At 41.3% G+C, this 27,558-nt stretch overlaps 1 protein-coding gene across 3 annotated transcripts in view; it reads right to left on the bottom strand.

Moving 5' to 3' along the window:
* The window catches only part of LOC118823298 (cubilin-like), a 70,495-nt gene extending 45,115 nt beyond the window's left edge, over positions 1 to 25,380 (bottom strand). For 2 of the 3 annotated variants that reach the window (XM_036592802.1, XM_036592803.1), the window contains exons 1-16: positions 25,298 to 25,380; positions 18,432 to 18,582; positions 18,013 to 18,197; positions 16,885 to 17,035; positions 16,444 to 16,628; positions 15,746 to 15,896; positions 15,309 to 15,493; positions 13,998 to 14,148; positions 13,551 to 13,735; positions 12,884 to 13,034; positions 12,429 to 12,613; positions 10,966 to 11,116; positions 10,519 to 10,703; positions 1,005 to 1,155; positions 554 to 738; positions 77 to 227 (exon numbers count right to left, since the gene is read on the bottom strand). In XM_036592802.1, coding sequence (XP_036448695.1) covers positions 77 to 227; positions 554 to 738; positions 1,005 to 1,155; positions 10,519 to 10,703; positions 10,966 to 11,116; positions 12,429 to 12,613; positions 12,884 to 13,034; positions 13,551 to 13,735; positions 13,998 to 14,148; positions 15,309 to 15,493; positions 15,746 to 15,896; positions 16,444 to 16,628; positions 16,885 to 17,035; positions 18,013 to 18,197; positions 18,432 to 18,582; positions 25,298 to 25,358 — 2,564 coding nt within the window. In that variant the 5' untranslated portion in view covers positions 25,359 to 25,380. The remainder of the gene's footprint in view (positions 1 to 76; positions 228 to 553; positions 739 to 1,004; positions 1,156 to 10,518; positions 10,704 to 10,965; positions 11,117 to 12,428; positions 12,614 to 12,883; positions 13,035 to 13,550; positions 13,736 to 13,997; positions 14,149 to 15,308; positions 15,494 to 15,745; positions 15,897 to 16,443; positions 16,629 to 16,884; positions 17,036 to 18,012; positions 18,198 to 18,431; positions 18,583 to 25,297) is intronic. The other variant, XM_036592804.1, reaches the window with a different exon arrangement.
* Positions 25,381 to 27,558: the final 2,178 nt, after the last annotated feature.

Genomic DNA, 27,558 nt, shown 5'->3' with positions numbered 1-27,558 from the left:
AAAGTTTGAATGATGACATTAGTCTGAAACGAGTAAATTCCTCTGTACATAAAAGTGAAGGAAAGCTGTGACTTACTCAACAAATGTGAAGGTCAAATTAACAACCCGTGTCTCTGATGCCAGAAGTCTCCATGTGCAGTGTGCATTATTAGGGTAGTTATTAGGATACTGGAGGCTGAAGAACTCTCCTCTTGAGTTAGTCAGATCTCCACCGCATGGTGATTCAACTGTAAAGGGGCACAAACATTTTTTACAAATGAGGCTACAGCAAAACACATTGTGTATGCACACAATAGTTTATTAATTTAAAGCCAGAAGACCTTAAAAAATATCTATACAGTGTCAGTGCCTGCAGGCTTCTCTGCACCAGAGGGTCTCAAACATTTCTTTGTCAAGGCACAGATACTGAGTGTGATTGAGTGTGGGACAGCCAATCATATTTTAGAACCAGCATCCATTTCAGAATTTTAGTGTATCGTGTGGAAAAGTGCACTGATGATTGTGTTAAATCGTTCTTTAATTAGGAGCTATGAGGCAAAGTAGCCTCACCAACCTGGGAACACCCACTGTGCCCGAAAGCCTTGACCAGTTACACCGAGGTCACTTGAGAACACTACGGTCAGAGAGTTCCTGGTAGAGCTGAAGTGATGTCTCTGATCTTGAGGCAGACGACCCAGCAGTGGGTAAGCAGCAGTGGGACCATCATACACCCTGATGGAGTCGCAGCATGCCTCCAAACTAGTTCCAAGGAGAAAGAGAGGGAATTGAGAAAGTTTGCCAACAGACATCTATTTGAACTCAGGGCTGCTTAACAGCGTATACATATGGGCTTACACCTTGTTTCATATCACAGACGACACAGTTAACAACGGAAAGCTATTTTACCACTGATTCATACAGAATACACTGTCTAATATTGCATAAACTAGCTATTTCAATGAATGAATTCTTTCAAATTGACTAAATCCATCTGTACATAAAAGTGAAGGAAAGCTGTGACTTACTCAACAAATGTGAAGGTCAAATTAACAACCTGTGTCTCTGAAGCCAGAAGTCTCCATGTGCAGTGTGCATTATTAGGGTAGTTATTAGGATACTGGGGGCTGAAGAATTCTCCTCTTGGGTTAGTCAGATCTTCACCACATGATGCTCCAACTGAAAAGTGGCACATACATTTAAGTTTGCATAAATAAGATTTAATGCATCAAATGCACAGCAAAACATATTGTGTACTATCCTCTCTCCACTGATTGAGTTTAATCACTCTCCTTCCTTTATGCCGACTTTTCTCTCTGACTTTTTCCTTACTGTTCTGATTTAGGTGCCAGTCTAGAATTGTGCGGAATCAGGTCTACATGCAACAATATAAACACTTTTTCTGTGGGGTTTGAATAAAAATATGAACTTCAGAACTGTAACTCTGTTATAGCTGCTATATTCATTCCTTACAAGTTATCATGACTAAAGAGAGAAGATTTCAGAGTTAAGATATTTCTTTAATGCAGCCCCCTTGGGACAAATGTTGGACCAATCCATTCTGGATTTGCCTCCCTTTGCTCTTAATTTTGAGTAGTGTAGCTTGTAGTCCTGCCTAGCCTTGCTTACATCCTGTGTAATATAATAATAATAATAATAATAATAATAATAAGTTACATTTATATAGCGCCCTTCACAAACCCAAGGTCGCTTCACATAGCATGGGCAAACAAACAAACCAAAAAAAAAACAAAATTCCTAGGCAGTGAAGGAGTTTGGGGGGGGTTTGGGGGCCATGGCACTAAAGGACCTCCCTCCCAAAGTGGAAAGTCTGGTGCGTGGGACAGCAAGTAAGTTATTACAAGGAGACCTGAGAGAGCGAGAGGGAGTGTAAGAGGTCAGCAGTTCTCTGAGGTAGGCAAGTTATGCAGGGCCATCAGTACTAACTGAAAAACTGGATGATTTTGATAGTAAAGGTTTAGGGCCAACCAGTAAGACTTCAGTTTTATCAGTGTTTAGCATGAGAAAGTTATTGTGCATCCAGAGCTTTAAATCAGAAATACAATCGATTAGTGTATTGGGAGGGGAATCTGAGGGTGTGTGTGTGTACTGAGATATAACTGAATATCATCAGCATAACAGTGAATGTTAAGGCCATGGCTACGAATGATCTGGCCAAGGGGTGAGATGTAGATTAAGAAAAGTAGGGGTCCAAGAACTGAGCCCTGAGGCACACCACCTGTAACAGGAGAGGTGGAGGACTTGTATGGGCCTAGTGTGACAAACTGCTGTCTGTCTGTAAGATACAACCTGAACCACTGTAAGGCTGTGTCAGTGATACCAATAGAGAAAAGACGAGAAACGAGAACATCATGATTAACAGTATCGAGCGCTGCACTTTAGTCGAGGAGAAGAAGAATACTGAGAGAACCACTGTCAGCAGACCGGAGAAGATCATTAACTGCTTGCAGAAGAGCTGTCTCAGTGCTGTTGTGAGTACGGAAACCAGATTGAAATGGCTCATAGAGGGCATTATCACTGAGAAATGTCTGGAGTTGGGAAGCAACCACTTTTTCCATTACTTTAGCTAAAAATGGAAGGTGTGAGATGGGTCTGTAATTAGAAAGAGAAGTCGGTTCCAATTCAGGTTTCTTAAGTATAGGAGTAACTGCAGCAGTTTTAAGGGCAATAGGAACCAAACCAGAAGAGAGACATGAGTTTATCACTGTAGCAATTGGAGTGTTGATTACAGCTGAACAGGCCTTGAGCAGAGGGGTGGGGGCAGGGTCAAGCTGACAGGAGGAAACATTAGACTTAGTGATGAGACAAAAAAGGAGTCAACAGGTGAGAAACAAGTTAGCTTTGTGTCCAAAGTGGGAAAATCAGTAAAGGCGAATGACTGAGAAGTAGAAGGAAAGAAACTATAGATCTGATTAATTTTCTTTTCAAAGGAATGTAGAAAAGCCTGACATTGCTCAGCTGAATGGGGGCATGCTGACACAGGCGGATGGAGGAGTTTGTTAACAGTTCGAAAGAGTGTTTTCAGCCTAGACTTAGCATTATTTATGATGGAGAAGTAGTAGTTGGAGCGGGCAGTATTAAGGGCATCCCTATACTTGTGGATGTGTTGACTGTAAAGTAGAGTGGACACTAAGGCCAGTTTTTTTATAAAGGCGCTCAAGACGTCGCCCTTAGTTCAGGGGTGAACCAAGGACACGAGCGGGTGGCAGGGACAAGTCTATTCTTAAAAGGGGCTAAATCATTAAGCAATCCAGAGACAGTGTCATTATAAAGGGAAACCATACTTTCAGGAGATGATAGGTTATGTAGGTCAGACAGAGCTGAAGACTGAAGAGAAGCAGCAAACAGATTGAGACTGACAGACCTAATATCACGATACACAACAGAGATTTTCTCGGAGGGGGTAGGAGTAGAAATATGAAAACTACATTCAATGAGCTTATGGTCAGAGATACCAGAGACTGAACCAGAGACAGAGATATCATTCAAACCAGTAGAACAGAGCAGATCAAGAATATGACCATGAGTGTGTTGGAAAATCAACATGCTACATCAAGTTAAAACACTCTAAAACTGAAATGAACTCAGATATGAAAGAGCATTCAGTATCAACATGGATATTGAAGTCACCAAGCACAATTATGGCAGAACAAAGAGTTGAGATGATTGTGAGGAGTTCATTAAGTTCAGACAAGAAGCTTGCAGCAGGTTTGGGAGGGCGATAAATTAACAGCAACAGTAGGTTGAAGCAGCAACGGTTGGGAAGGGAAGTTTCAAGCAGTTTTGAAAGTGGACAAAGATGGCCATGATTTAGTGTCACGCCGGTGAGCACGATTATGTGTCCATATAGTCGGGATCCGCGTATCAGAGCCATCACAGCCATAACAAAACGAGGGTCCTCTTTTTGAACGGTGAATGTAACGTGGACGTCGACCAATTCCAAGTGTCCGGCAGAGATTATATGATGCAGAATCCAAGCGGGCATGACAGTCGAGGTGTTTAAGTTCAGTCTGTGAGTATTTAAACATTGCCAGAGCATAAAAAACAAAAATGCACAGCACGACTCTAGGCCAAAAACAAAAACTCTGGACAACGGCCGTGGACATGACAGAGGAGAGCTCAGACCACGCACGTTAGCCAACCAAAACCCACTACACCACCCAGCTAAGACTGTGAGAAGCACAAGCATAAATGCTGCGACTTACCACAGAACAAACTGGCAACAGCAACGAAGCAAGGGGGGTAGAGACACATTCACCACAGATGCAGTCATGGTGCAGGAGAAGAGGAAGTGGGCTTGCGCAGGTGAGAAGCAGGTGTGTCATAGGCATTGTCACAAAGCAAGATTCAACTTGCAAGTAGAAAATACAGAGACAAGTCCATCGATACTGGAGAGTATCTGTACCAAAAGTCCCGCAAAGGGAAAGAAAAAGCGAACCACAGGAAAAACAAAAAACCCCGGCGAGTAGCGGCTCCAAACGCGCACAGTGTACACTCAAACCAGAAACATACAAGGTTGTGATAATATTGCTCCTATGTTTGTAAATTCCATTAGCCCAGCCTTTAGTGTTGCTGTTAGCTACATAGTTAGCATTTTATTTAGCCCTACTTCCTTAATTCTTTGTCTTGCACTCATAGCATTGCTTTGCTCAAATTATCAAAGCCTAGTGTTCCCCATGCTTCTGCTGCTTACTAAGCCTTGCTTATTGTCACGCTTCCTGGTTCTCATTCGGACTCCCAGACCACCAAGAACTCCACTTCCCAGAATCCTTCAGTCAGTCACGAGACTCTGCCAACCAATCACCAACCACCTAACAGATCACAGTCACCGGAATACTAATCATCATCACCTGTTGCACTCTGTATTTATACCGGTTTGTTTGAAACGTATCTTTGCGAAGTATTGCCCTTACCTAGTCTGTGCATACCGAGCCGTTTGTTTTTCTGATTGCTACTCCGTGTTTGACCTCGCTTGTTTTTTCGTTTTCGATTCTCGTCTCTGTCTTGGCTTTGTTGTTTTGGTTTTTGTGCTATTTCTGGTTACGACCCTCGCCTGTTTTTTCGACTTCGCTTTCGCCTATGCCCATGTATTTCGTCTGCTTGTTCTGGTTATTGGCCTGGTCTGGTGTTAACCCTGTTTACTCCCGTCAGAATAAATCTTCCGGATTAACTTTTATCCGCGTGTGTCTGGTTTACAAACCCTGCGTTACAGAATACTTCGCCATCATGCAGACAGCGGATATAAAGGAGATCGTCTCGGCTGTGAGTAACCAGGGTGCTATTTTAAATCAGCATAATCAGTTATTTGAGTCTCTTACTCACTCTGTCGGCTCCCTCACACAACAGCAGAGTGAGCAGCAACAACAGTTAGCATCCATAGCGAATAGCCTAAAGGAGATCACATCTCAGCTCCAGAACATGAATGCTAGCGGATCTAGTGAAACTAATCCTAGTCCTGTTGTTTCTCTACCTACTCCAACTAGTGTTTTCCCTGTTAGTAAGCCCGACAAGTTTGATGGTTCGCCAGACCAGTGTCGCGGTTTTTTGCTTCAGTGTTCGATTTTTTTTTAGTAACTCGGCTCCTAGTTCAGACACCGCGCGTATTTCATTTTTAATTTCACGTCTTACTGGTCGAGCCCTGGAATGGGCCACTGCAATCTGGCCGCAGGCGCAATTAGACACATATGAACAGTTCGTTAAAAAATTCAAATCCGTTTTTGATCACCCTCATGAAGGACGCTCTCAGGGGGAATTACTCGTTAAACTGCGCCAACGAAACCGCTCCGTCGCCGACTATGCCCTGGAATTTCGTACGCTAGCCGCTGGCAGTGGATGGAATGAGCCAGCTCTTATCATTGCTTTTCGAAATGGACTTAATTCAGGCATTCTATCCGAATTGGCTTGCAAAGATGATGATCTGTCATTAGAGGGACTTATTAGTTTGGCTATTCGGTTAGATCAGCTGAGATCCTCAAGAACTTCCTCACGCCCTTCAGCCATGGCTCACCACCGAGGAAGTTCCACTACCCATGCTTCACCTGCCAGTATCCCCAGCAAGGATCAAGCTCTGGCCGAGCCCATGCAGTGTGATTCCACCCGTCTGTCACAGGAGGAGCGGCTTCGAAGGTTACAAAGAGGCCTGTGCATGTATTGTGGCGTTGCTGGTCACGTTTTACGTGACTGTCGGGCGCGTCCGCATAGACCTCAAGCACCGACCCCTGGAAAGCGCGTGGAGAATACTCCACGCGCTAATGTGGTGAGTGTTCCCACGAGGGGGTTGGTTACGAAGTCGTTTCAGCTGCCTGTGACTTTGTGCTGCCTCAATTCTGCTTATGTTTTTTCAGCCCTAATTGACTCCGGAGCAGAGGGAAACTTCATCCACCGATCCCTCGTAGAACAACTTCAGCTTCCTGTTGAGACCCTTCAAGCATCTCTACGATTATCAGCGGTGGATGGAGACCCAGTTGGAGAGGGTGTCATCGACACTCTCACAAGGCCTGTTATTATGTACACCAGCGCTCTTCACAAAGAGGAGATCAGCTTTTTTGTATTGAACACTTCAGCCTATTCAGTGATTTTAGGTTTGCCCTGGCTGCACAAACACAACCCAAACATTTCTTGGTCTGAACGTGAGATCTGTAGCTGGTCCCCCTTCTGTCACGAACAATGTCTAGAACTTCCCAGTCTGAATTTGAGCTCCACGTCCATTGAAAGTCCAAATTCCGACCAACCTTTAGTCATTCCCCCTGATTATGATGACCTGAAAACAGTTTTTAGCAAGCACAAGGCCACTGAACTCCCTCCTCATCGTGAATATGACTGTGCTATCGAACTCATAGAGGGTGCTGTTCCACCTAAATCTAGGGTCTACCCCCTAACTCAGGAGGAGGATAGAGCTATGGAAGAGTATATTCAGGAGGCCTTATCTCAGGGGTTCATCCGTCCTTCCACCTCACCTGCAGCAGCGGGGTTCTTTTTTGTGAAGAAGAAGGACGGAGGACTGAGGCCGTGCATAGACTATCGAGGACTTAATCTTATTACCAAGTCTTACCCTTATCCGCTGCCACTCGTGCCCGTAGCCTTGGAACAGCTCAGAGGCGCCACTATTTTTACCAAGCTAGATTTACGCAGTGCCTATAATCTTGTCCGAATCAAAGAGGGAGATGAATGGAAGACTGCATTTATCACCACCAGGGGGCACTACGAGTACTTAGTGATGCCTTTCGGTCTTTCCAACGCACCTTCCGTCTTCCAAGCCTTCATTAATGATGTGCTAAGAGACATGTTAGGCAAATTTGTCATCGCCTACATTGACGATATCTTGATTTACTCCCCAGATCTTTCCACACACATTAGTCATGTCCGTCAGGTTTTGGCCCGGTTGCTAGCAAATCAATTGTTTGTAAAAGGGGAGAAATGTCAATTCCATTTGCAGTCCACATCCTTTCTAGGATACATAATCAGTTCCGAAGGAGTCACCATGGATGACTCTAAAGTAGACGCAGTCCTGAACTGGCCCGTCCCCACTTCTATCAGGGGTTTACAGCGTTTTCTTGGATTCGCCAATTTTTACCGTAGATTTATTCGTGGGTATAGTTCCATTGCAGCACCCCTGACGGCCCTTCTGAAGGGCAATGCCAAAAAGCTAACCTGGAACCCCCAAGCTGAGAAAGCTTTTAACTTGTTGAAGTCTGCCTTCACGTCTGCTCCTGTTTTAAAACACCCTGATCCTACCCAGCCCTTTGTGGTTGAGGTTGATGCCTCTGATGTAGGGGTAGGAGCTGTTCTTTCTCAGCGTGTGGGTTCACCACTTAAGTTACACCCGGTAGCGTTTTACTCCCATAAACTCACCCCAACTGAGCGCAACTATGGAATTGGTGATAGGGAACTTCTAGCTATAAAGCTTGCTTTTGAAGAGTGGCGTCATTGGTTAGAGGGTGCTGAACATCCTTTTCTTGTGCTAACTGATCACAAAAATTTAGAATACCTTCGGTCAGCTAAAAGACTCAACCCCCGCCAGGCACGTTGGTCCCTCTTTTTCAATAGGTTCCGATTCTCTATCACATATAGACCCGGCACTCGTAATACCAAGGCAGATGCTTTATCCAGGGCTTTTAATGAGGAGAATCAGATGAATGCTACCCTAGAAAATGTCTTGCCTCCTGAAATAATCATAGCCCCCATCCGTTGGGCGGTAGATGAGGAGATAGATCAGGCCTTAGCAATTGTTGATGTTCCTGAACAATGTCCCCCAAACAAGAAATATGTACCTGACCAATTCAGAGATCGCATTATTACCTGGGCCCATTCATCCCTTTCGTCAGGACACCCTGGGGAGACTCGCACTCAACAACTCATATCAAACCGGTATTGGTGGGAGAACATGTTAAATGACATTCATAGGTTCATAGCATCATGCTCCACATGTTCACAGTGTAAGGTCCCTAAGTCCCTTCCGGCAGGAAAACTTCTACCATTGCCCATTCCTACACGTCCTTGGTCACATATAGCAATAGATTTTGTTACTGATTTACCCAAATCAGAGGAATACACTACAATTCTTACTGTCATAGATCGTTTTTCTAAAGGAGTCAGATTCATTCCATTCCCAGGTATTCCTAATGCTTTCCAAACAGCTGAGGCATTATTTCAATATGTGTTTCGTCTTTTTGGCATCCCTGAGGATATTGTGTCTGACCGTGGTCCTCAGTTTACCTCCCAAGTTTGGTCAGCTTTTTTTGAAAGACTGGGTGTATCTGTCAGTTTAACATCAGGTTACCACCCACAATCGAATGGTCAGTGCGAGAGAGTTAATCAGGAGTTGAACAAGTTTCTGAGACTGTATAGTCATGAAAACCAATCTGACTGGGCACGTTACTTACCTTGGGCAGAGATTGCGCAAAACTCTCTTATCAGTTCTTCTACAGGTCTCACTCCCTTTCAGTGTATCTACGGTTATCAGCCTCCCTTGTCACCCTGGTCAGCCCTTCCTTCTGATGTTCCCGCGGTCGACGATTGGATGCACCGTAGTGAACAAGTCTGGGAACAAACTCACCAGCATATCGAGAGGGCACTGCGCCGTCAGAAACGTCAGGCCGATCGTCGCCGTGGGGAAACTCCAGTATATTCCCCGGGGGATCGAGTGTGGCTTTCGACCAGGGACTTCAGGTTCTCAGAGGGAAGTAAAAAACTGTTTCCAAAATACATTGGTCCATTCAAAGTTATTAAACAAGTCAATGAGGTTACTTATCAGCTTGAGTTACCACGGCAATACCGAGTATGTAATTCATTCCATGTTTCCCTTCTGAAACCCGTGATCTCTGGTCCGCTGGATGAGGCTTCGCCTGACGTTCGACCGCCCCCTCCGGTCGAGGTCGAGGGCTCTCCGGTCTACGCTGTGCGCAGGCTGCTGGATTCCCGGAGGAGAGGAGGTGTTCTCCAGTACCTGGTTGACTGGGAGGGCTACGGACCTGAGGAGAGGAGCTGGGTTCCTGCCAGGGATGTCTTGGACCCGGGGTTGGTGGAGGAGTTTCACCAGCGCCATCCGGACCGCCCGGCACCGCGTCCCAGAGGTCGCCCCAGAGGTCGCCCAGTCAGTTCCTGCTTAGGCCGTCGGACAGGATGTTCCGTGAGTGGAGCCTCGACCCAGCGCCGCGCCAGCTCCGGAGGTGTGGTCCGAGACTCGTCCAGGAGCGTGGAAGGTCGTCGTCGAGGTCGGCCTCGTTCCTCGGCCCCCTCGGACTCCTTGCGGGGGGGTACTGTCACGCTTCCTGGTTCTCATTCGGACTCCCAGACCACCAAGAACTCCACTTCCCAGAATCCTTCAGTCAGTCACGAGACTCTGCCAACCAATCACCAACCACCTAACAGATCACAGTCACCGGAATACTAATCATCATCACCTGTTGCACTCTGTATTTATACCGGTTTGTTTGAAACGTATCTTTGCGAAGTATTGCCCTTACCTAGTCTGTGCATACCGAGCCGTTTGTTTTTCTGATTGCTACTCCGTGTTTGACCTCGCTTGTTTTTTCGTTTTCGATTCTCGTCTCTGTCTTGGCTTTGTTGTTTTGGTTTTTGTGCTATTTCTGGTTACGACCCTCGCCTGTTTTTTCGACTTCGCTTTCGCCTATGCCCATGTATTTCGTCTGCTTGTTCTGGTTATTGGCCTGGTCTGGTGTTAACCCTGTTTACTCCCGTCAGAATAAATCTTCCGGATTAACTTTTATCCGCGTGTGTCTGGTTTACAAACCCTGCGTTACACTTATATTATGTTGGGTTTTGTTTTGCTGTGTTCTTATTTTGCATTCATTAAACCCTCTGCACTAGTGTCCATCCCTGTTTCTGTCTGTATAATTATATTATTGTACTGCAGCTTGAGTTTGGGAAAGCCAGTGATTTTTTCAGAACCCGCATCCATTTTAAAAATATAGTGTATTGTTTGAGTCTTGCAAAGGATGCAGGCGTTTGTGTTAAATTGCTCTTTAGTGATTGGCAATGAGGCAAAGTAGCCTCACTAACCTGGGAACTCCCACTGTGCCCGAAAGCCTTGACGAGTTACGCTCCTATCACTTGAGAACACTATGGTCAGAGAATTCCTGGTGGAATTGAATTGATGTCTCTGATCATTAGGCAGGCGACCCAGCAATGGGTAAGCAGCACTGGGACCGTCATACACCCTGATGGAGTCACAGCACGTCTCCAACCTAGTTCCAAGGAGAAAGAGAGAGAGTTGAGAAAGTTTATGAAAATAAATTTATTCTAGCTCAGAGCAGAATAGATATGAGCTCACACCTGGTTTTATATCACAGCTGACACAGTTAACGATGCAAAGCAGTTTCACTACTGATTTAGAGTCATAAAGAATAAACTGTTGAATTTTGCTTATTATAAAAGTTTGAATGATGAAATTAATCTGAAACGTGTAAATTCCTCTGTACGTAAAAGTGAAGGAAAGCTGTGACTTACTCAACAAACGTGAAGGTCAAATTAACAACCCGTGTCTCTGATGCCAGAAGTCTCCATGTGCAGTGTGCATTATTAGGGTAGTTATTAGGATACTGGGGGCTGAAGAATTCTCCTCTTGAGTTAGTCAGATCTCCACCGCATGGTGATTCAACTGTAAAGGGGCACAAACATTTAAGTTTTCACAAATGAGGCTACAGCTAAACACATTGTGTACTATCGTCTCTACACTGATTGAGTTTCAATTCCTGTTTTTCCTTTGTGCTGACGTTTCTCTCTGACTTGTCCCTGACTGTCCTGATTTAGGTGCCATTTTGCTAAAAGTGACAATGTTAGTTTTGTATTGAATTAAGTCTATGTGCAACATGTATGCACACAATAGTTTATTAATTTAAAGCCAGAAGACCTTAAAAAATATCTATACAGTGTCAGTGCCTGCAGGCTTCTCTGCACCAGAGGGTCTCAGACATCTGTTTGTCAAGGCACAGATACTGAGTGTGATTGAGTATGGGACAGCCAATCATATTTTAGAACCAGCATCCATTTCAGAATTTTAGTGTATCGTGTGGAAAAGTGCACTGATGATTGTGTTAAATCATTCTTTAATTAATAGTTCTTTAATTAATCATTAATTTAATTTAATTCATTAATGGTCTCACAACACACACCCCATCATCAGGAAGTCCCAGCAGCGAATGTACTTTCTGAGAAGGCTGAGGAAATTTGGCATGCCAGCCAAAATTCTCAGCACCTTCTATAGGAGTATGATTGAGAGTGTTCTTACCAGCTCCATCACAGTCTGGTATGGAAACTGCACTGCTCAGGACAGAAAGGCTCTCCAGTGTGTGATCAAAACTGCACAGTCCATCTCAGGAGCAGCCTTCCCCTCACTACAGGACATTTATCACACCAGGGTCATCAGGAGGGCCCACAACATAATCAGGGACAGTACACACCCCCAGCACAGACTCTTCACACTCCTACCTTCAGGCAGACGCTACAGGAGTGTGAAGTCCAGGACTACAAGACTGACGAACAGTTTCTATTCACAGGCCATCAGGCTTGTGAACACCTCACACACTACCTCCTCCCCCCTCCCACTCTGAACTGGTTTAACTTTTGGCCGACTTTGCACTCAATAACTGCACCTTACATACACTGTACTGCTGCTGTCAGAACACTACTGTTTACATCTGTTACTTGCACAGAGCACTACTGTTTACATCTGTTAATGCACTGTATGAACCGCTGCTCTACATATTTGCACTACGCACATGTAACTTTAATTTTCTTCAACTTTGCACGCATAACTGTATTAAGATTATATTTGGTGAATGGAGGAACAGCAAAGTAAGAATTTCATTGTACAGTGTAACTGCTTGTTTCTGCTGTGCATATGACAATAAAACTCTCTTGAATCTTGAATCTCTTAATTAGTAGCTATGAGGCAAAGTAGCCTCACCAACCTGGGAACACCCACTGTCCCCGAAAGCCTTGACCAGTTATACCGAGGTCACTTGAGAACACTACGGTCAGAGAGTTCCTGGTAGAGCTGAAGTGATGTCTCTGATCTTGAGGCAGGCGACCCAGCAGTGGGTAAGCAGCAGTAGGACCGTCATACACCCTGATAGAGTCGCAACATTCCTCCAATCTAGTTCCAAAAAGAAAGAGAGGGAATTGAGAAAGTTTGCCAATGGACATCTATTCCAGCTTAGGGCAGCTTAACCACATACACATATGGGCTCACACCTTGTTTCATATCACACATGACACAGTTAACAACGGAAAGCAATTTCACTACTGATTCAGAGTCATACAGAATAAACTGTAATATTGCATAAACTAGCTATTTCAATGAATAAATTCTTTCAAATTGACTAAATCCATCTTTACATAAAAGTGAAGGAAAGCTTTGACTTACTCAACAAACGTGAAGGTCAAATTAACAACTTGTGTCTCTGATGCCAGAAGTCTCCATGTACAGTCTGCATTATTAGGGTAGTTATTAGGATACTGGGGGCTGAAGAATTCTCCTCTTGAGTTAGTCAGGTCTTCACCGCATGATGCTCCAACTGAAAAGTGGCATATACATTTAAGTTAGCATAAATAAGACTTAAAGCATCAAATGCACAGCAAAACACATTGTTTACTATCCTCTCTCCACTGATTGAGTTTAATCACTCTCCTTCCTTTATGCCGACTTTTCTCTCTGACTTTTTCCTCACTGTTCTGATTTAGGCACCAGAATCAGGTCTACATGCGGCATGATTTTAAACAATAGCTAAATAATGTGATGCTTGTAGGCCTTAAAATAATGATCTATACAGTGTCAGTACATGCAGGCCTCCAAGGCTCTTGACCTTGTGTTCTTAGTTTGTGTTCATTAAACCCTCTGTGTCCATCCCTCTTTTTGTCTGGATAATTATATTATTCTGCTGCAGCTTTGAGTTTGAGGAAAGCCAGTAATATTTCAGAACCAGCATCCATTTTAAAAATGTAGAGTATTGTGTGATTCTTAGGAAGGATACAGACGTTTGTGTTAAATCACTCATCAATAAGTAGCAATGAGGCAAAGTAGCCTCACTAACCTGCGAACTCCCACTGTGCCCGAAAGCCTTGACGAGTTACACTCCTATCACTTTTGAACACTATGGTCAGAGAGTTCCTGGTAGAGCTGAATTGATGTTTCTGATCTTGAAGCAGGGGAACCAGCAGTGGGTAAGCAGCACTGGGACCGTCATACACCCTGATGGAGTCACAGCACGTCTCCAACCTAGTTCAAAGGAGAAAGAGAGAGAATTGAGAAAGTTTATGAAAATAAATTTATTCTAGCTCAGAGCAGAACAGATATGAGCTCACACCTGGTTTTATATCACTGGTGAAACAGTTAAGAATGCAAAGCAGTTTCACAACTGATTTAGAGTCATAAAGAATAAACTGTCTAATTTTGCATATTATAAAGATTTGAATGATGACATTAGTCTGAAATGTTTAAATTCCTCTGTATGTAAAAGTGAAGGAAAGCTGTGACTTACTCAACAAATGTGAGGGTCAAATTAACAACCTGTGTCTCTGATGCCAGAAGTCTCCATGTGCAATATGCATAATTAGGGTAGTTATTAGGATACTGGGGGCTGAAGAATTCTCCTCTTGAGTTAGTCAGATCTTCACCGCATGATGCTCCAACTGTAAAGTGACACGTGCATTTAAGTTTTCACAAATGAGGCTACAGCTAAACACATTGTGTACTATCGTCTCTACACTGATTGAGTTTCAATTCCTGTTTTTTCTTTGTGCTGACGTTTCTCTCTGACTTGTCCCTGACTGTCCTGATATAGGTCCAAATTTTGCTAAAAGTGACAATGTTAGTGTTGTGTTGAAATAAATCTACATGCAACATGTATGCACACAATAATTTATTAATTTAAAGCCAGAAGACCCTAAAAAATATCTATACAGTGTCAGTGCCTGCAGGCTTCTCTGCACCAGAGGGTCTCAAACCTTTCTTCGTCAAGGTGCGTCTACTAATTGATAGAAATTAAACCATTTTCTTATCTGGAGTTAGTATAAGATTATGAACCTAGGAACTGTTGTTCTGTAATAGGTACCGTCCTGTATTTATTTCTGTCTGAAGTTGTCATGTTAACTACAGGAATAAAACTTCAGAGTTAGTATGTTTCCTTATTACAGGCCCTTTGCAACAGAAGATGGATCAGTACATTTTGGAATGGTCTTCTGTAGACCCTGTTCTGCCCTACAGCCTCTAATCATTGCCTAGACTTGGTTCTCATCCTGCCTCTCTTTGCTTTGTTTTCTTCCTAGTCAAAGTTCTAGTCCTGCCAGCTTTAGCTCTGTATCCTTCCAAGCCTAGGTTCTAGTCCCGCCTAGCCTTGCTTACTTTTTGTCTAATCTTTTTCCTCTCTTTCTGACTTCCATTAGCCCTGCGTTTAGTCTTGCTGTTAGCTAAGTAGGTACAATTTTCCTTAGCCCTACTTCCTTTATCATTTGTTTTGCCCTCATAACATTGCTTTGTTTAACTTGAACAAAACTAGTTTTCCCAGGGTTTCCACTGCTTACCTGACCTCACATCTGTTATGTTAGGTTTTGTTGATCTGTGTTATTAGTTTGTGTTCATTAAAACCTCTGCACTAATGTCCATCCCTGTTTCTGTCTGGATGATTATAGTATTGTATAGCAGCTTAGAGTGTGGGAAAGCCAATTATATTTCAGAATCACTATCCATTTACAATTTTAGTCTGTTGTGTATAATTCTTAAAAAAGCATGCTGCTGATTGTGTTAAACTGCTCTTTAATAAGTAGCAGTGAGACAAAGTAGCCTCACTAACCTGGGAACACCCACTGTGCCTGAAAGCCTTGATGAGTAAAACTGTGGTCACTTGAGAACACTACGGTCAGGTAGTTCCTGCTGGAGTTGAAGTGATATCTCTGATCTTGAGGCAGGCGACCCAGCAGTGGGGAAGCATCAGTGGGACCGTCATACACCCTGATGGAGTCGCAACATGCCTCCAAACTAGTTCCAAAGAGAAAGTGAGGGAATTGAGGTTTGCCAATAGACATCTATTTCAACTCAGGCCAGCGTAACATATGAGCTCACGCCTTGTTTCATATCACACATGACACAGTTAACAACGGAAAGCAATTTCACTACTGATTCATACAGAATAAACTGTAATATTGCATAAACTAGCTATTTCAATAAATAAATTCTTTCAAATTGACTAAATCCATCTGTATGTAAAAGTGAAGGAAAGCTGTGACTTACTCAACAAATGTAAAGGTCAAATTAACAACTTGTGTCTCTGATGCCAGAAGTCTCCATGTGCAATAGGCATTATGAGGGTAATAATTAGGATACTGGGGGCTGAAGAATTCTCCTCTTGGGTTAGTCAGATCTTCACCACATGATGTTCCAACTGTAAATTTTACATTTAAGTTAGCATAAATAAGACTTAAAGCATCAAATGCACAGCAAAACGCATTGTATACTATCCTCTCTCCACTGATTGAGTTTAATCACTCTCCTTCCTTTATGCCGACTTTTCTCTCTGACTTTTTCCTCACTGTTCTGATTTAGGCACCAGTCTGCTTAAAGCGACAAAATGTTAGAACTGTGCAGAATCAGGTCTACATGCGGCATGATTTTAAACAAATAGCTAAATAATGTGATGCTTGTAGGCCTTAAAATAATGATCTATACAGTGTCAGTACATGCAGGCCTCCAAGGCTCTTGACCTTGTGTTCTTAGTTTGTGTTCATTAAACCCTCTGTGTCCATCCCTCTTTTTGTCTGGATAATTATATTATTCTGCTGCAGCTTTGAGTTTGAGGAAAGCCAGTAATATTTCAGAACCAGCATCCATTTTAAAAATGTAGAGTATTGTGTGATTTTTGCAAAGGATGCAGACGTTTGTATTAAATCACTCATCAATAAGTAGCAATGAGGCAAAGTAGCCTCACTAACCTGCGAACTCCCACTGTGCCCGAAAGCCTTGACGAGTTACACTCCTATCACTTGAGAACACTATGGTCAGAGAGTTCCTGGTGGAGCTGAATTGATGTCTCTGATCTTTAGGCAGGTGATCCAGCAGTGGGTAAGCAGCACTGGGACCGTCATACACCCTGATGGAGTCACAGCACGTCTCCAACCTAGTTCAAAGGAGAAAGAGAGAGAATTGAGAAAGTTTAAGAAAACCGCGAACGTCACATCCATATGAGCTCACACTTTGTTTCATATCATAATTGACACACTTAACAACAGAAAGCAATATAGCCACTGATTTGCACTGATAGAGATAAAACTGTCTTGCATAATCTTTGCATAATCTTGCTATTTCAGTGAATAAATTCATCTGAAATAGCTAAATCTATCTGTACATAAAAGTGAAGGAAAGCTGTGACTTACTCAACAAACGTGAAGGTCAAATTAACAACTTGTGTCTCTGATGCCAGAAGTCTCCATGTACAGTCTGCATTATTAGGGTAGTTATTAGGATACTGGAGGCTGAAGAATTCTCCTCTTGGGTTAGTCAGATCTCCACCGCATGGCGCTCCAACTGTAAAGTGGCACATACATTTAAGTTTGCATAAATCAGTCTTAAACGTAATAAAAAGTCTTAATATATCAAATGCACAGCCAAACGCATTGTGTACTATCTTCTCTCCACTGATTGAGTTTAAACACACTCTCCTTCCTTTATGCCGACTTTTCTCTCTGACATTTTCCTGACTGTTCTGATTTAGGCTCCAGTCTAGAATTGTGTGGAATCAGGTCTACATGCAACATGATTCTGAACAATAACTAAATAATGTAATGCTTGTAGGCCTTAAAACAATGATTTATATAGGGTCAGTGCCTGCAGACCTTTCTACACCAAGGGTTCTAAACCTTTTCCACCTTAAGGCCCAGCCATTCCTGACTAAAAATCAGTCGTCTTTTCTGGAGTTTGAATAAAATTCTGAACTTCAGAACTGTAACTCTGTAATAGCTGTTATATTCGTTCCTAACTGAAGTTGACTAAAGAGGTAAGATTTCAGGTGTTAAGATGTTTTTTAATGCAGCCCCTTTGGAACAAATGCTGGACCAATCCACTCTGGATTTGTCTTGTAGAGATCCTGCTCTGCCCTACAGCCTCTAATCATTGCCTAGGTTCTAGACCTGCCTCCCTTTGCTCTTAATTCTGCCTAGTGTAGGTTGTAGTCCTGCCAGCCTTAGCTCTTTGTCGTTCCTCTACTATCTCAGCTTAGGCTCCACTCCCCCCTGCGACCCAGAAGGATAAGCGGCTTAGAAAACATGTGTATGTGTTCTTAGTTTGTGTTCATTAATACATCTGCGTTCATGTCCATCCCTCTTTCTGTCAGGATAATTATATTTTTGTACACCAGCTTTGAGTGTGGGAAAGCCAGTGACATTTCAGAACCAGCACCACTTCAGAATTTTAGAGTATTGTGTTTGATTCTTGCAAAGGACACAGGTGCTTTTGCGTTAACTTGCTCTTTCGTAATTAGCAATGAAAACAGGAGCCTCACTAACCTGAGAACACCCACTGTGCCCAAAAGCCTTGACCAGTTACACTGCTGTCACTTGACAACACTACGGTCAGAGAGTTCCTGGTGGAGCTGAAACGATATCTCTCATCTTGAGGCAGGCGACCCAGCAGTGGGTAAGAGTTACTAGGACCGTCATACACCCTGATGGAGTCGCAACAGTTTTCCAAACTAGTTCCAAGGAGAGAGAGAGTTAGTTGAGAAAGTTTGAGAAAATAAACCTATTCCAGCTCAGGGCAACAGCTTATGCATATGAGCTTACACCTGGATTCATCTCACAAGTGGATTTAGAATCATTAGGAATAAACTGTCTAATACTGCATATTCTAACAGTTTGAATGAATAAACTCAGCTGAAATGGCCAAATCCATCTGTATGTAAATGTGAAGGAAAGCTGTGACTTACTCAACAAACGTGAAGGTCAAGTTAACAACCTGCGTCTCTGACGCCAGAAGTCTCCATGTACAATCTGCATCATTAGGGTAGTTATTAGGATACTGGGGGCTGAAGAATTCTCCTCCTGGGTTAGTCAGATCTCCACCGCATGATGCTCCAACTATAAGGTGGCAAATGCATTTAAGTTCATACAAATGAGACTTCATGCATCAAATGCATTGTGTACTAGCTGGACATTCATTAAAGCAACAATAAAGGTAACAAATTTACATTCTTGAACAGGTATAAACATTAATTAATCTGAGTGATTGGGATCAGAAGTGTGGTTCTAAATGACATGCAGCACACAGATAGTATAAAAAATGGGGAACACTTTACTGTACATAAGGCTACCTGACAATTCCATGAGCCTTTCATGACAACTGATATAACTGATTATAAAAGTTTTTGTTAAGTGACAGTTCTATGGCAAGTGACAGTTTTTTTGTTGACATTAGGTTGTGTCATAATTCTTCCTGGAGTGAAATGACATAGCACAGTTATGAAAGGCCACTCTCTTCACTACAAGTTAAGAATATGGTTTTGGCTTCGTTTAGGTAAATACAATGGAGAAACTTGTCAAGGTTGTCTGTTGTCTGCTCAGCAGAATGATACAGTTGTTATAAAGTACAGGGGGATTCACTCGAAAGAGGCCCCGAATATTCTGTAATAACTCTCGCTAGAATGAAGCAATCTAAACAAAACAACATGCAATGTGTTCCTCAGTATATGGAACTTAGAAGAAGCTGGGATGCCCCTGCAATGAGGTAGGCGCCGTTGTTCAGGCAAGGAACGGTCAGGAACATGGAGTGCTGTGACGAAATGTGTCTGGCAGAAAATGATCACTTCCAGCATCGCATGTAATGCAATCAATTAAACATCTTATTTTTTGGTTCGGATTGCTTCATCCTAACAAGAGTGACAACAGAATATTTGGGGCCTCTTTCGAGTGAATCTCCCTGTATAAAGTAAAACCACAGCTAAAACATGCCATTAGAATTAACTGCTATATTGATTAAATTACACATAATGTATCTACATAGGAAAACGTAGTAAAAGTTTATACTGTAGTATCTGCGCAGAAGCAAAAACAGAGTATTGCATTTTCTCTTTAAGGAAAGGTTTTTTTATTGTAATGGTGGGGTCTTTCTCTTCCAGATAGGGGCCCACCCACAGAAACACAACAGAAAAGGGAAGTAACTCGCAGGGGAAAATGGGGGAAGAGGCCACCAAAAGACGAGTTCACTTACGGAAAGCCACTGCAAAACCACAACATACAAAAGAAAATATTTCAGTGAATGTTGCAAGTTTCAAATAACATGTGAAGTGTCTTTTCCAAGATTCAAGTTTCTGATCTAGATGTCGAAATAGTTCATGTGCACCAGTGTCACTTTAGCACTAACACACTATTAGAAATCCTACTGGGACACTAGCAGAAACTAGTATTATCTAACAGTTGAATTTTGACATGTGTAGCCTAAACTGAAGGCCCAGTTCTAAAAGTCACAATAACTATACATGATTGTATATGGACATCTGATATTTGGTAATGTATGCATTTCAAATATATGATGTTGATTAGCATATATGGATATCCAACTCATATTCCTCACACATGCCAACTTCAAATACGCCACAATGTATTTCAACCATATATCAACATATATGTGTAACACATTTAACCATATATTATAGCAAACATTCCCGTATGGATGGCATATATTACTTATATATGCTAGCTTCATGTTTTTGTCATGTGACTGTGGCACCACCACCATCCACCAATCGTCGCTCACCTTGTCCTGAATACTGATCCGTTGCACCTGTCCTGTTTGTCATGTGACTAGGTGTAGTTAGTTTATAAGCCTGGGCTTCAGTCTAGCTCATTGTGAGGTATTGCTTCTCCCTGTAGAGCTACTGAGCATTTCTTCTTGTGTTTTTGCCTTCCCATCTATCTGACTGTGTTTTTGGACTTTTCAACTTTGCCATTTTGCCTTAAGGTCTCAGCGGACTTCTTGCGGAGAAGACGTTTGCCTGGCTTCAGTGAACAATATGATGTAATTGCGAACAACTGCAGACAAACAAGCGCAGACACTCTTGTGAAGGCTTCGTTCACCGTGCTGCACACATGGCAGCTGGGCGAACTGTGGAAGAAGACGCTATGTGACAAAGCCTCTGATTGGTTGGTAAAAAAGAGGCATGCCATTAAACAAAAAGGGACAACTTTGAGGACCTTTAGCTTTGGAAGACACACTAATATTTCACCGTGAAATGCGCATTTGTTAAATAAACAATGAATACTTCTTAAATGCAAGATGTTAAGTTGGCTATTCGGTAGTACTAACTAGTACTAAGCACCAAAACATACAGGTTATCTTATATTTAGGTTCACAAGAGGAAGAGGCTGAAGTTGGCTTCCTATTCACCAGCTTCTTGTTCGAATTTTCCTGTTCCACCTTAAATGGCAGTATTCTGAACTCAACCGTGGCCATAGTTAGAACTGTGAAAGAATCGTTTTCCAGCAGTCATGAAACTTGTTATAAAATGTCATAGCATCATGTGGATTATCCACGACGCGCAACACCAAATTGCAGAAAGTGTGCGAGCTTGTAAGCTTGTGAAGGCGCTTTTGGCTTCGCACAACCCTCGAGAATTTCGTTTCGCAAGAAGTGCTGAGGCCTTTAGCCTTTTGGATCCTGTTTGCCTGCTTACATCTTTGTAATGTCTGTCTCTTTTTTGTATTTGGCTCATTTAGGCTTTGACCTATGCCTTTATTTACCACAATCATGTTTATTTGCTAACCACGAGTATTGCTAATGTTCAAATCAGGGAAGCCTCATTTCCTGATTGTACATGCGAGTGTCTGTCCGGTTCTGGCTCGTTACAGTTTTATAATACAAGCTTCTTGTACATCTTTATTTCTTCCACATACTTTGTAACGAAGAGAAAATCAATATAACAGCTACATAACTAGACTCTGAAAACATGCACATTTGAGCTATGCAATAAAATCATAAAACAGTAAAAAAAAAATTGTTCCCTGACACATTTAAACTATTGAATATTTAAAACAAACAGGTGATATTGTAACAGTTGGAACTGTACTGGGAAGTATTCCACCATTACATAGATTTCTGATGTATATATCACCTTTATCTGGGCAAATATCCTTGTACATCATGTATTCTATGAATAAATCTGTTTATGATGGCAAAGAAACATCAAGCTGGTGAGAAGTAATTTCTATTTTTTGAGCCTCAGGAAGACACAGAACAAGTGAAAAAGTGTCTAATCACAGTTCCACTATACGAAAACTCACTCTTTCTCACTTGTTGAAAGAATTTTTTTCAGATAAAACAGGTCGCACATGTGTGTTTGCTCGTATACTTTTTATTACATTTAGCTTTTTAATATTTTATTGATCTTTCATCTTATTTTATCTTATTTTGTTGAATATTTACTCATTTGCTCAAGTTTCTTTACAACTGTGCTCCTTAGAACAATTTTCAGTAACACTTTCCTGTAGGGTGCTGTTCATAAGGCAACATGACACCTACATAAGCTTATCATGACAACTGATATAACCGTACATAACTGTTTATAAATGCTTGTTCCAATAAGCGTCATTTGCTATAATGGTTACATTTGCAAATTTTGATCAAAGTCAGCTAAAGTAGACTTTATGACAGTTGACGCCTGTTATGTAGGGATATGTCAGTTGTAATGACAACCTTATGTAGGTGTCATGTAGCCTTATGAACAGCACTCTACAGTGAAGTGTTACCCAGTTTTCTTAGTTTTTAACTGTTCTAACTGACCTTAACGCATCTGAAAGCAGCGTGGGATGCCTCATATCGCATTGATGTTTTGGTCTGTGTTTGTTTCCTGCCTCCTTGTCATCTTTTCCACCTGTGAGTAATTTATAGCCCCACCCTTTCGTTAGCCCCAGGTGTTTTTTGTTTGCTCCCTGTGTGTAAATCCCCCTGGTACTGTGCTTTGTGTTTGCTTGGTGTTCTGATTTGTTATCACCTGTTGGTTTTCTAGTTTTCTTCATGTCCTTCTGTCTTTTGTTTCCTTTCTGTTTTAGCATTTTGTTCATCAGTGTTTTTTCTTTGTTTAAATGCTTTTGTGGATCTGCTGTCCTCATTGTTTTCATAAACCAAAGGACATGCATCCTGCCTCTTCATCTTGCTCTACGCTACACCATCAGTTATTGGTTTCATGGGGAAATCATTCATCAAAAAAACTAACATTCTTTGTGGAGTCCCACAAGGTTCAGTTTTAGGGCCTTTGCTTTTCTCTTTGTTCTAGGTGATATCAGTTGTCATAGCTATGCTGTTGACACACAATTATATTTCCATTCCTTCTGATTATCAAGACTGTTGACAGGCTTATCAAGTATGTCTCAGATATTTCTCAGATGTCACAACATTTTCAACAACTAAAAAATGAAAAAGCTGAAACACTGATGAAGTATGAAGCGGGACAGTGGGGCCCCGTTGATATGGATTTTGGTGGTTTTGGGGCCACGGTACAGTTTCTGTACCTTTATTTTTAAGAACAAATAAAACATTACCCTTTAGACAATTAACTCTTTATTTTAACTGTAGATAAGTAAACCTTTACATTCAGAAAAATAGCAGCATGACTACTTCTGGTTTCTGTCTCTACTGTATGAAGTCAAGGGGAAAAACAATTTCAACTAATTGCTTCCTAGTGTTGATGACCTGTAAGTGCTTTGCCTTCTCTGTTTTAAATAATAAAAGAGAGCTACACAGGGTTTGGGAATGACTTTGCTGTTGTGATAAACAGTGATAGCTTCATTTAATGTAACAAAATAAAGACAATACATTTCTGCAAATACAGTTAAGTTCAGCTTTTCTGTCTCAGAGCGACGCTAAGAGACTTCTCATGGATTTGTTACAAGCCAAGTTGATTAATATGCAGCTCTTCTTACTGGCTTCCTAAAAAGAACAATACTGCTGATGCTGATCTTCTGCAAATACCTTCTGTAAAATACAGGAAACGTGGAGAGGCCTCTTTCTATTAATATGCTTCTAAACTCTGGAAGTCACTTCCACTTTTTATTAGACAGTCAAGCTCAGTGCACACTTTCAAGAAACATTTAAAAACCTTTCTTTAACTTAGCACTTAAACAAAATGTCTCTCTTGTAATTTATCTTTTATTTTCATGTGTTTTTGTCTTCTATGATTTTAAATAAATACTCATAGTTTCTTCTATTACTGTTGAGTTTTATCACCTGTCTGTAAAGCACTTTGAGCTGTCACTGATATGAAAAGTGCTGTATAAATGCTTGTGTTTGATTTAGACTGGCAAAATTGTTAATGTACACCAGTGTCAACTTAATGCTAATATATTATTAAAAATATCGCTGGGACACTAGCAGAAATTAGCATTATCTTACAGTTAAGTTTTAACATGTGTGGCCTAAATTGAAGGTCTACGTCTAATAATTACATATACCTACACATAATCTCATTCAGAAATCAGATATTTGGTAACATATGCATTTCAAATATATGACATTTACTAGCATTTATCACATCGAGCTTATATTTATCACATGTGCCAGCTTGAAGTTGGCCATTTTCATATATTGGACATATATTTAACAATATATGATAGTAAACATTATTCACACATATATTACTCGTATATTGCTGTTGTTTTTTAGTTTTTAACATAATTTGAAAATGCCTGTTTCCCTTTACATTGTGTGTAAATTTCATGAAGAATGGAGCAAAAGAAACGGCCCAGAATGACTCGGGAAAATGTCTGGTTCCATTGACTTACATTAAAAGTGAAGTAGGTTTTTTCCTCCTCCTGTAAAGTTACCATTTTGGAGGTTTTCTTATGACAACAGTGATATGCTAGTGGAACTACATAACTAAACTCTGAAAACATGCACATTATAGGATACGCCATAAAATTATTACAATATGAAATAATGAAAATGTTCCCTGACACATTGAAACAATTGAATATTTAAAAGCAAATAACAAACAATTAGAACTGTAACATAGATACATTCAACCATGCTGCAGAAATACATTTATGATCCATATATTAAACAAAGGTGTTCACCCACCTATCAGAGCATACATGATACTTGTATTATTATATACATTTTCTATAGAATATTTGACACTTGCATATATGTCCATATGTTTTGAAATATATGCCTGACTCTTTATGATACATGTGCATATATAACCGGTATGGCAGGTAAAAATCAAGCTGGTGAGAATTATTTTCTATTTTTTAGACACATAAAGACAAAGACAGAGTGAAAAGGGGTCTAACCACAGTCCTTCTGCAAATACCTTCTGTAAAAAACACAGGAAACGTGGAGAGGCCTCTTTCAGTTATTAAGCTTCTGAACTGTGGAGCTCACTTCCACTTTTATTAGACAGTCAAGCTCAGTGCACATTTATAAGAAACAATTGAAAAATCTGTTTAGCTTAGCATTCAATTAAAATCCTATATCTTTGGTATTTATCTTTTTAATGTGATCTGTCATTGCCATATATGATTTTAAATCAATAGTCATAGTGTCTTCAATTACTGTTAAGATTAAAGTATGAAAAGTGCTCTATAAATAATGATATTATCATTGCCAGACAGAGAGAAGTGCGTAAGTTACATTATCAGCATCATGTTTTTATATGATATGATATTTACTGACCATGGCCTGAGAGATGCTGAAATGATAAACATAGACATGGTTGTCAATGCAGCTCAGAACCTTTTTTTTTTTTTTAATCATTATAATAACACCACAATCAGCCAGATTCAAAGTGTAGAGTGTTCTCACCTCCAGAGCTGACCCCTACCAAGAGAGGCAGAATTATCATTCCGAGCTTCATCTTTCCCATCTGCTGAAGCCACTGTGTGACACCATGGTTTATATACCCAAAGTGAGACCTAGAAGAACTTCCTCATGAGCTACAGCATTATCATAAGTGTGGGAAAGGAACAGCTGGCCAAGCTTTTGGAGAAATTTGATTGACTTTACAGGAACTATGCTTATGAGGTATGGCTCAAAATCACCTTTTCTTTTATTATACAGTTAGCTCAATGAGCAATTGTACAGTGGCAGGTTTTGTGAGCCAAATTTTGCCGCTGTACAGCACCACAGTGGATATGAAAATAAGCAGTGGACGTGCAGACATTCGGACATGCAGACATTCAGTTTTAATTCAAGGAGTTTAACAAAAATATTGCATTAACCATTTAGGAATTATAGACATTATAGACAATATACATTATTTTTAGCATTTTTTGATTATGCATTCAGTAGCTGTTCATGAGAACTCTCAATATGCGGTCCAAAGAGGTGTCAATGCAATTAAAGAGGGCCATCAAAAACAAAACCATTAGAGCAGGAGTGTCCACTCATATCTGCAAAGGGCTGATGTGGCTGCAGGTTTCCATTGCAACAAAGCAGGAGCTCACATGCTCAGTTGTGTAAAGACTGAGACCGACTGATTATATGATTGAAATCAGATGTGCTCTTCTTGTTTGAAACGAAAACCTGCACCCACACCGGCCCTTTGTGGATAAGATTGGACACCCCTGCATTAGAGAGATAGCAAAAACTTGAGGAGTGGCCAAATCAACAATTTGGGGCATTCTGAATAAGAAGAATTGAACTGGTGAGCTCAGTAACACCAAAAAGCCTGGAAGACCACAGATGAAAAATATGATCATAGAATTCTTTCTGTGGTGAAGAAAAACTCCTTCACAACATCTAATCAAGTCAAGGACATTAAAGAGGAGGCTGGGAGATCACTGACAAAATCTACCTTCAACAGACACCTTCAGGAATGTAAACCTGAGAGAATTTAGAACTGGAAAGTTCTGAAATGGTCAAGCCAATCACCTGACCTCAACGTCACTGAGCTTGCTTTTCACTTGCTGAAGACCAAACTAAAGGCAGAAAGACTCACAAACAAGCAGCAACTGAAGATGGCTGCAGTAAAGGCCTGGCAAAGCATCTCAAGGAAGGAAACTCAGCATTTGGTGATGTCCATGGGTTCCAGACTTCAGTGAGTGACTGACTGCAAAGGATTTGGGTCCAATATTAAAAACGCTGCTTTTATAATTATGTTAGTTCACCTGATTCCTTTTGAACCTGTGAAAATGGAGGAACTATGTAAAAATGGTTGTAGTTCCTAAATGGTTAATGCAATATTTTTGTTAAACCCCTTGAATTACAGCTTAAAGTCACTGATCCATGAGTGGATCAGACACAGCAGTGCTGCTGGAGTTTTTAAACACCTCAGTGTCACTGCTGGACTGAGAATAGTCCACCAACCAAAAATATCCAGCCAACAGCGTCCTGTGGGCAGCGTCCTGTGACCACTGATGAAGGACTAGAGGATGACCGACACAAACTGTGCAGCAGCAGATGAGCTATCGTCTCTGACTTTACATCTACAAGGTGGACTGACAAGGTAGGAGTGTCTAATAGGATGGACAGTGAGTGGACACAGTGTTTAAAAACTTCAGCAGCACTGCTGTGTCTGATCCACTTGCACAAGCACAACACACACTAACACACCACCACCACGTCAGTGTTACTGCGGTGCTAAGAATGACCCACCACCCAAATAGTACCTGCTCTGTGAGGGTCCATGGGGGTCCTGACCACTGAAGAACAGGGTAAAAGGGGGCTAACAAAGTATCAGAGAAACAGATGGACTACAGTCTGTAACTGTAGAACTACAAAGTGCACCTATATAGTAAGTGGAGCTGATAAAATGGACAATGAGCGTAGAAACAAGGAGGTGGTCATAATGTTATGCCTTATCAGTGTGTGTGTCCTGTGAGACTGTCCTGATGTATCACTGTAACATCGTAAATGATTGCTGGTAATGTTTTTTGTGAGTGTGTGGACTCTGCTAAAATATATCCTCAACATCCATCACTTTATCTGCCTCTTTCCTACTTGAGGTGCCATTGTGTAAATGTTATTTGTAATTTTGGATGCTATATTTGAGATATTACATAAGCCTGTCAAGCGTAATGAACTAAATTAACATGTAAGTATTGTATATCATTTTCTAGTGAAAT

Source organism: Colossoma macropomum, unplaced genomic scaffold (assembly GCF_904425465.1).
Source record: "Colossoma macropomum unplaced genomic scaffold, Colossoma_macropomum, whole genome shotgun sequence".
In the NCBI taxonomy this organism is placed as follows: Eukaryota; Metazoa; Chordata; class Actinopteri; order Characiformes; family Serrasalmidae; genus Colossoma; species Colossoma macropomum.
This window is presented reverse-complemented; position numbering and strand designations above follow the sequence as displayed.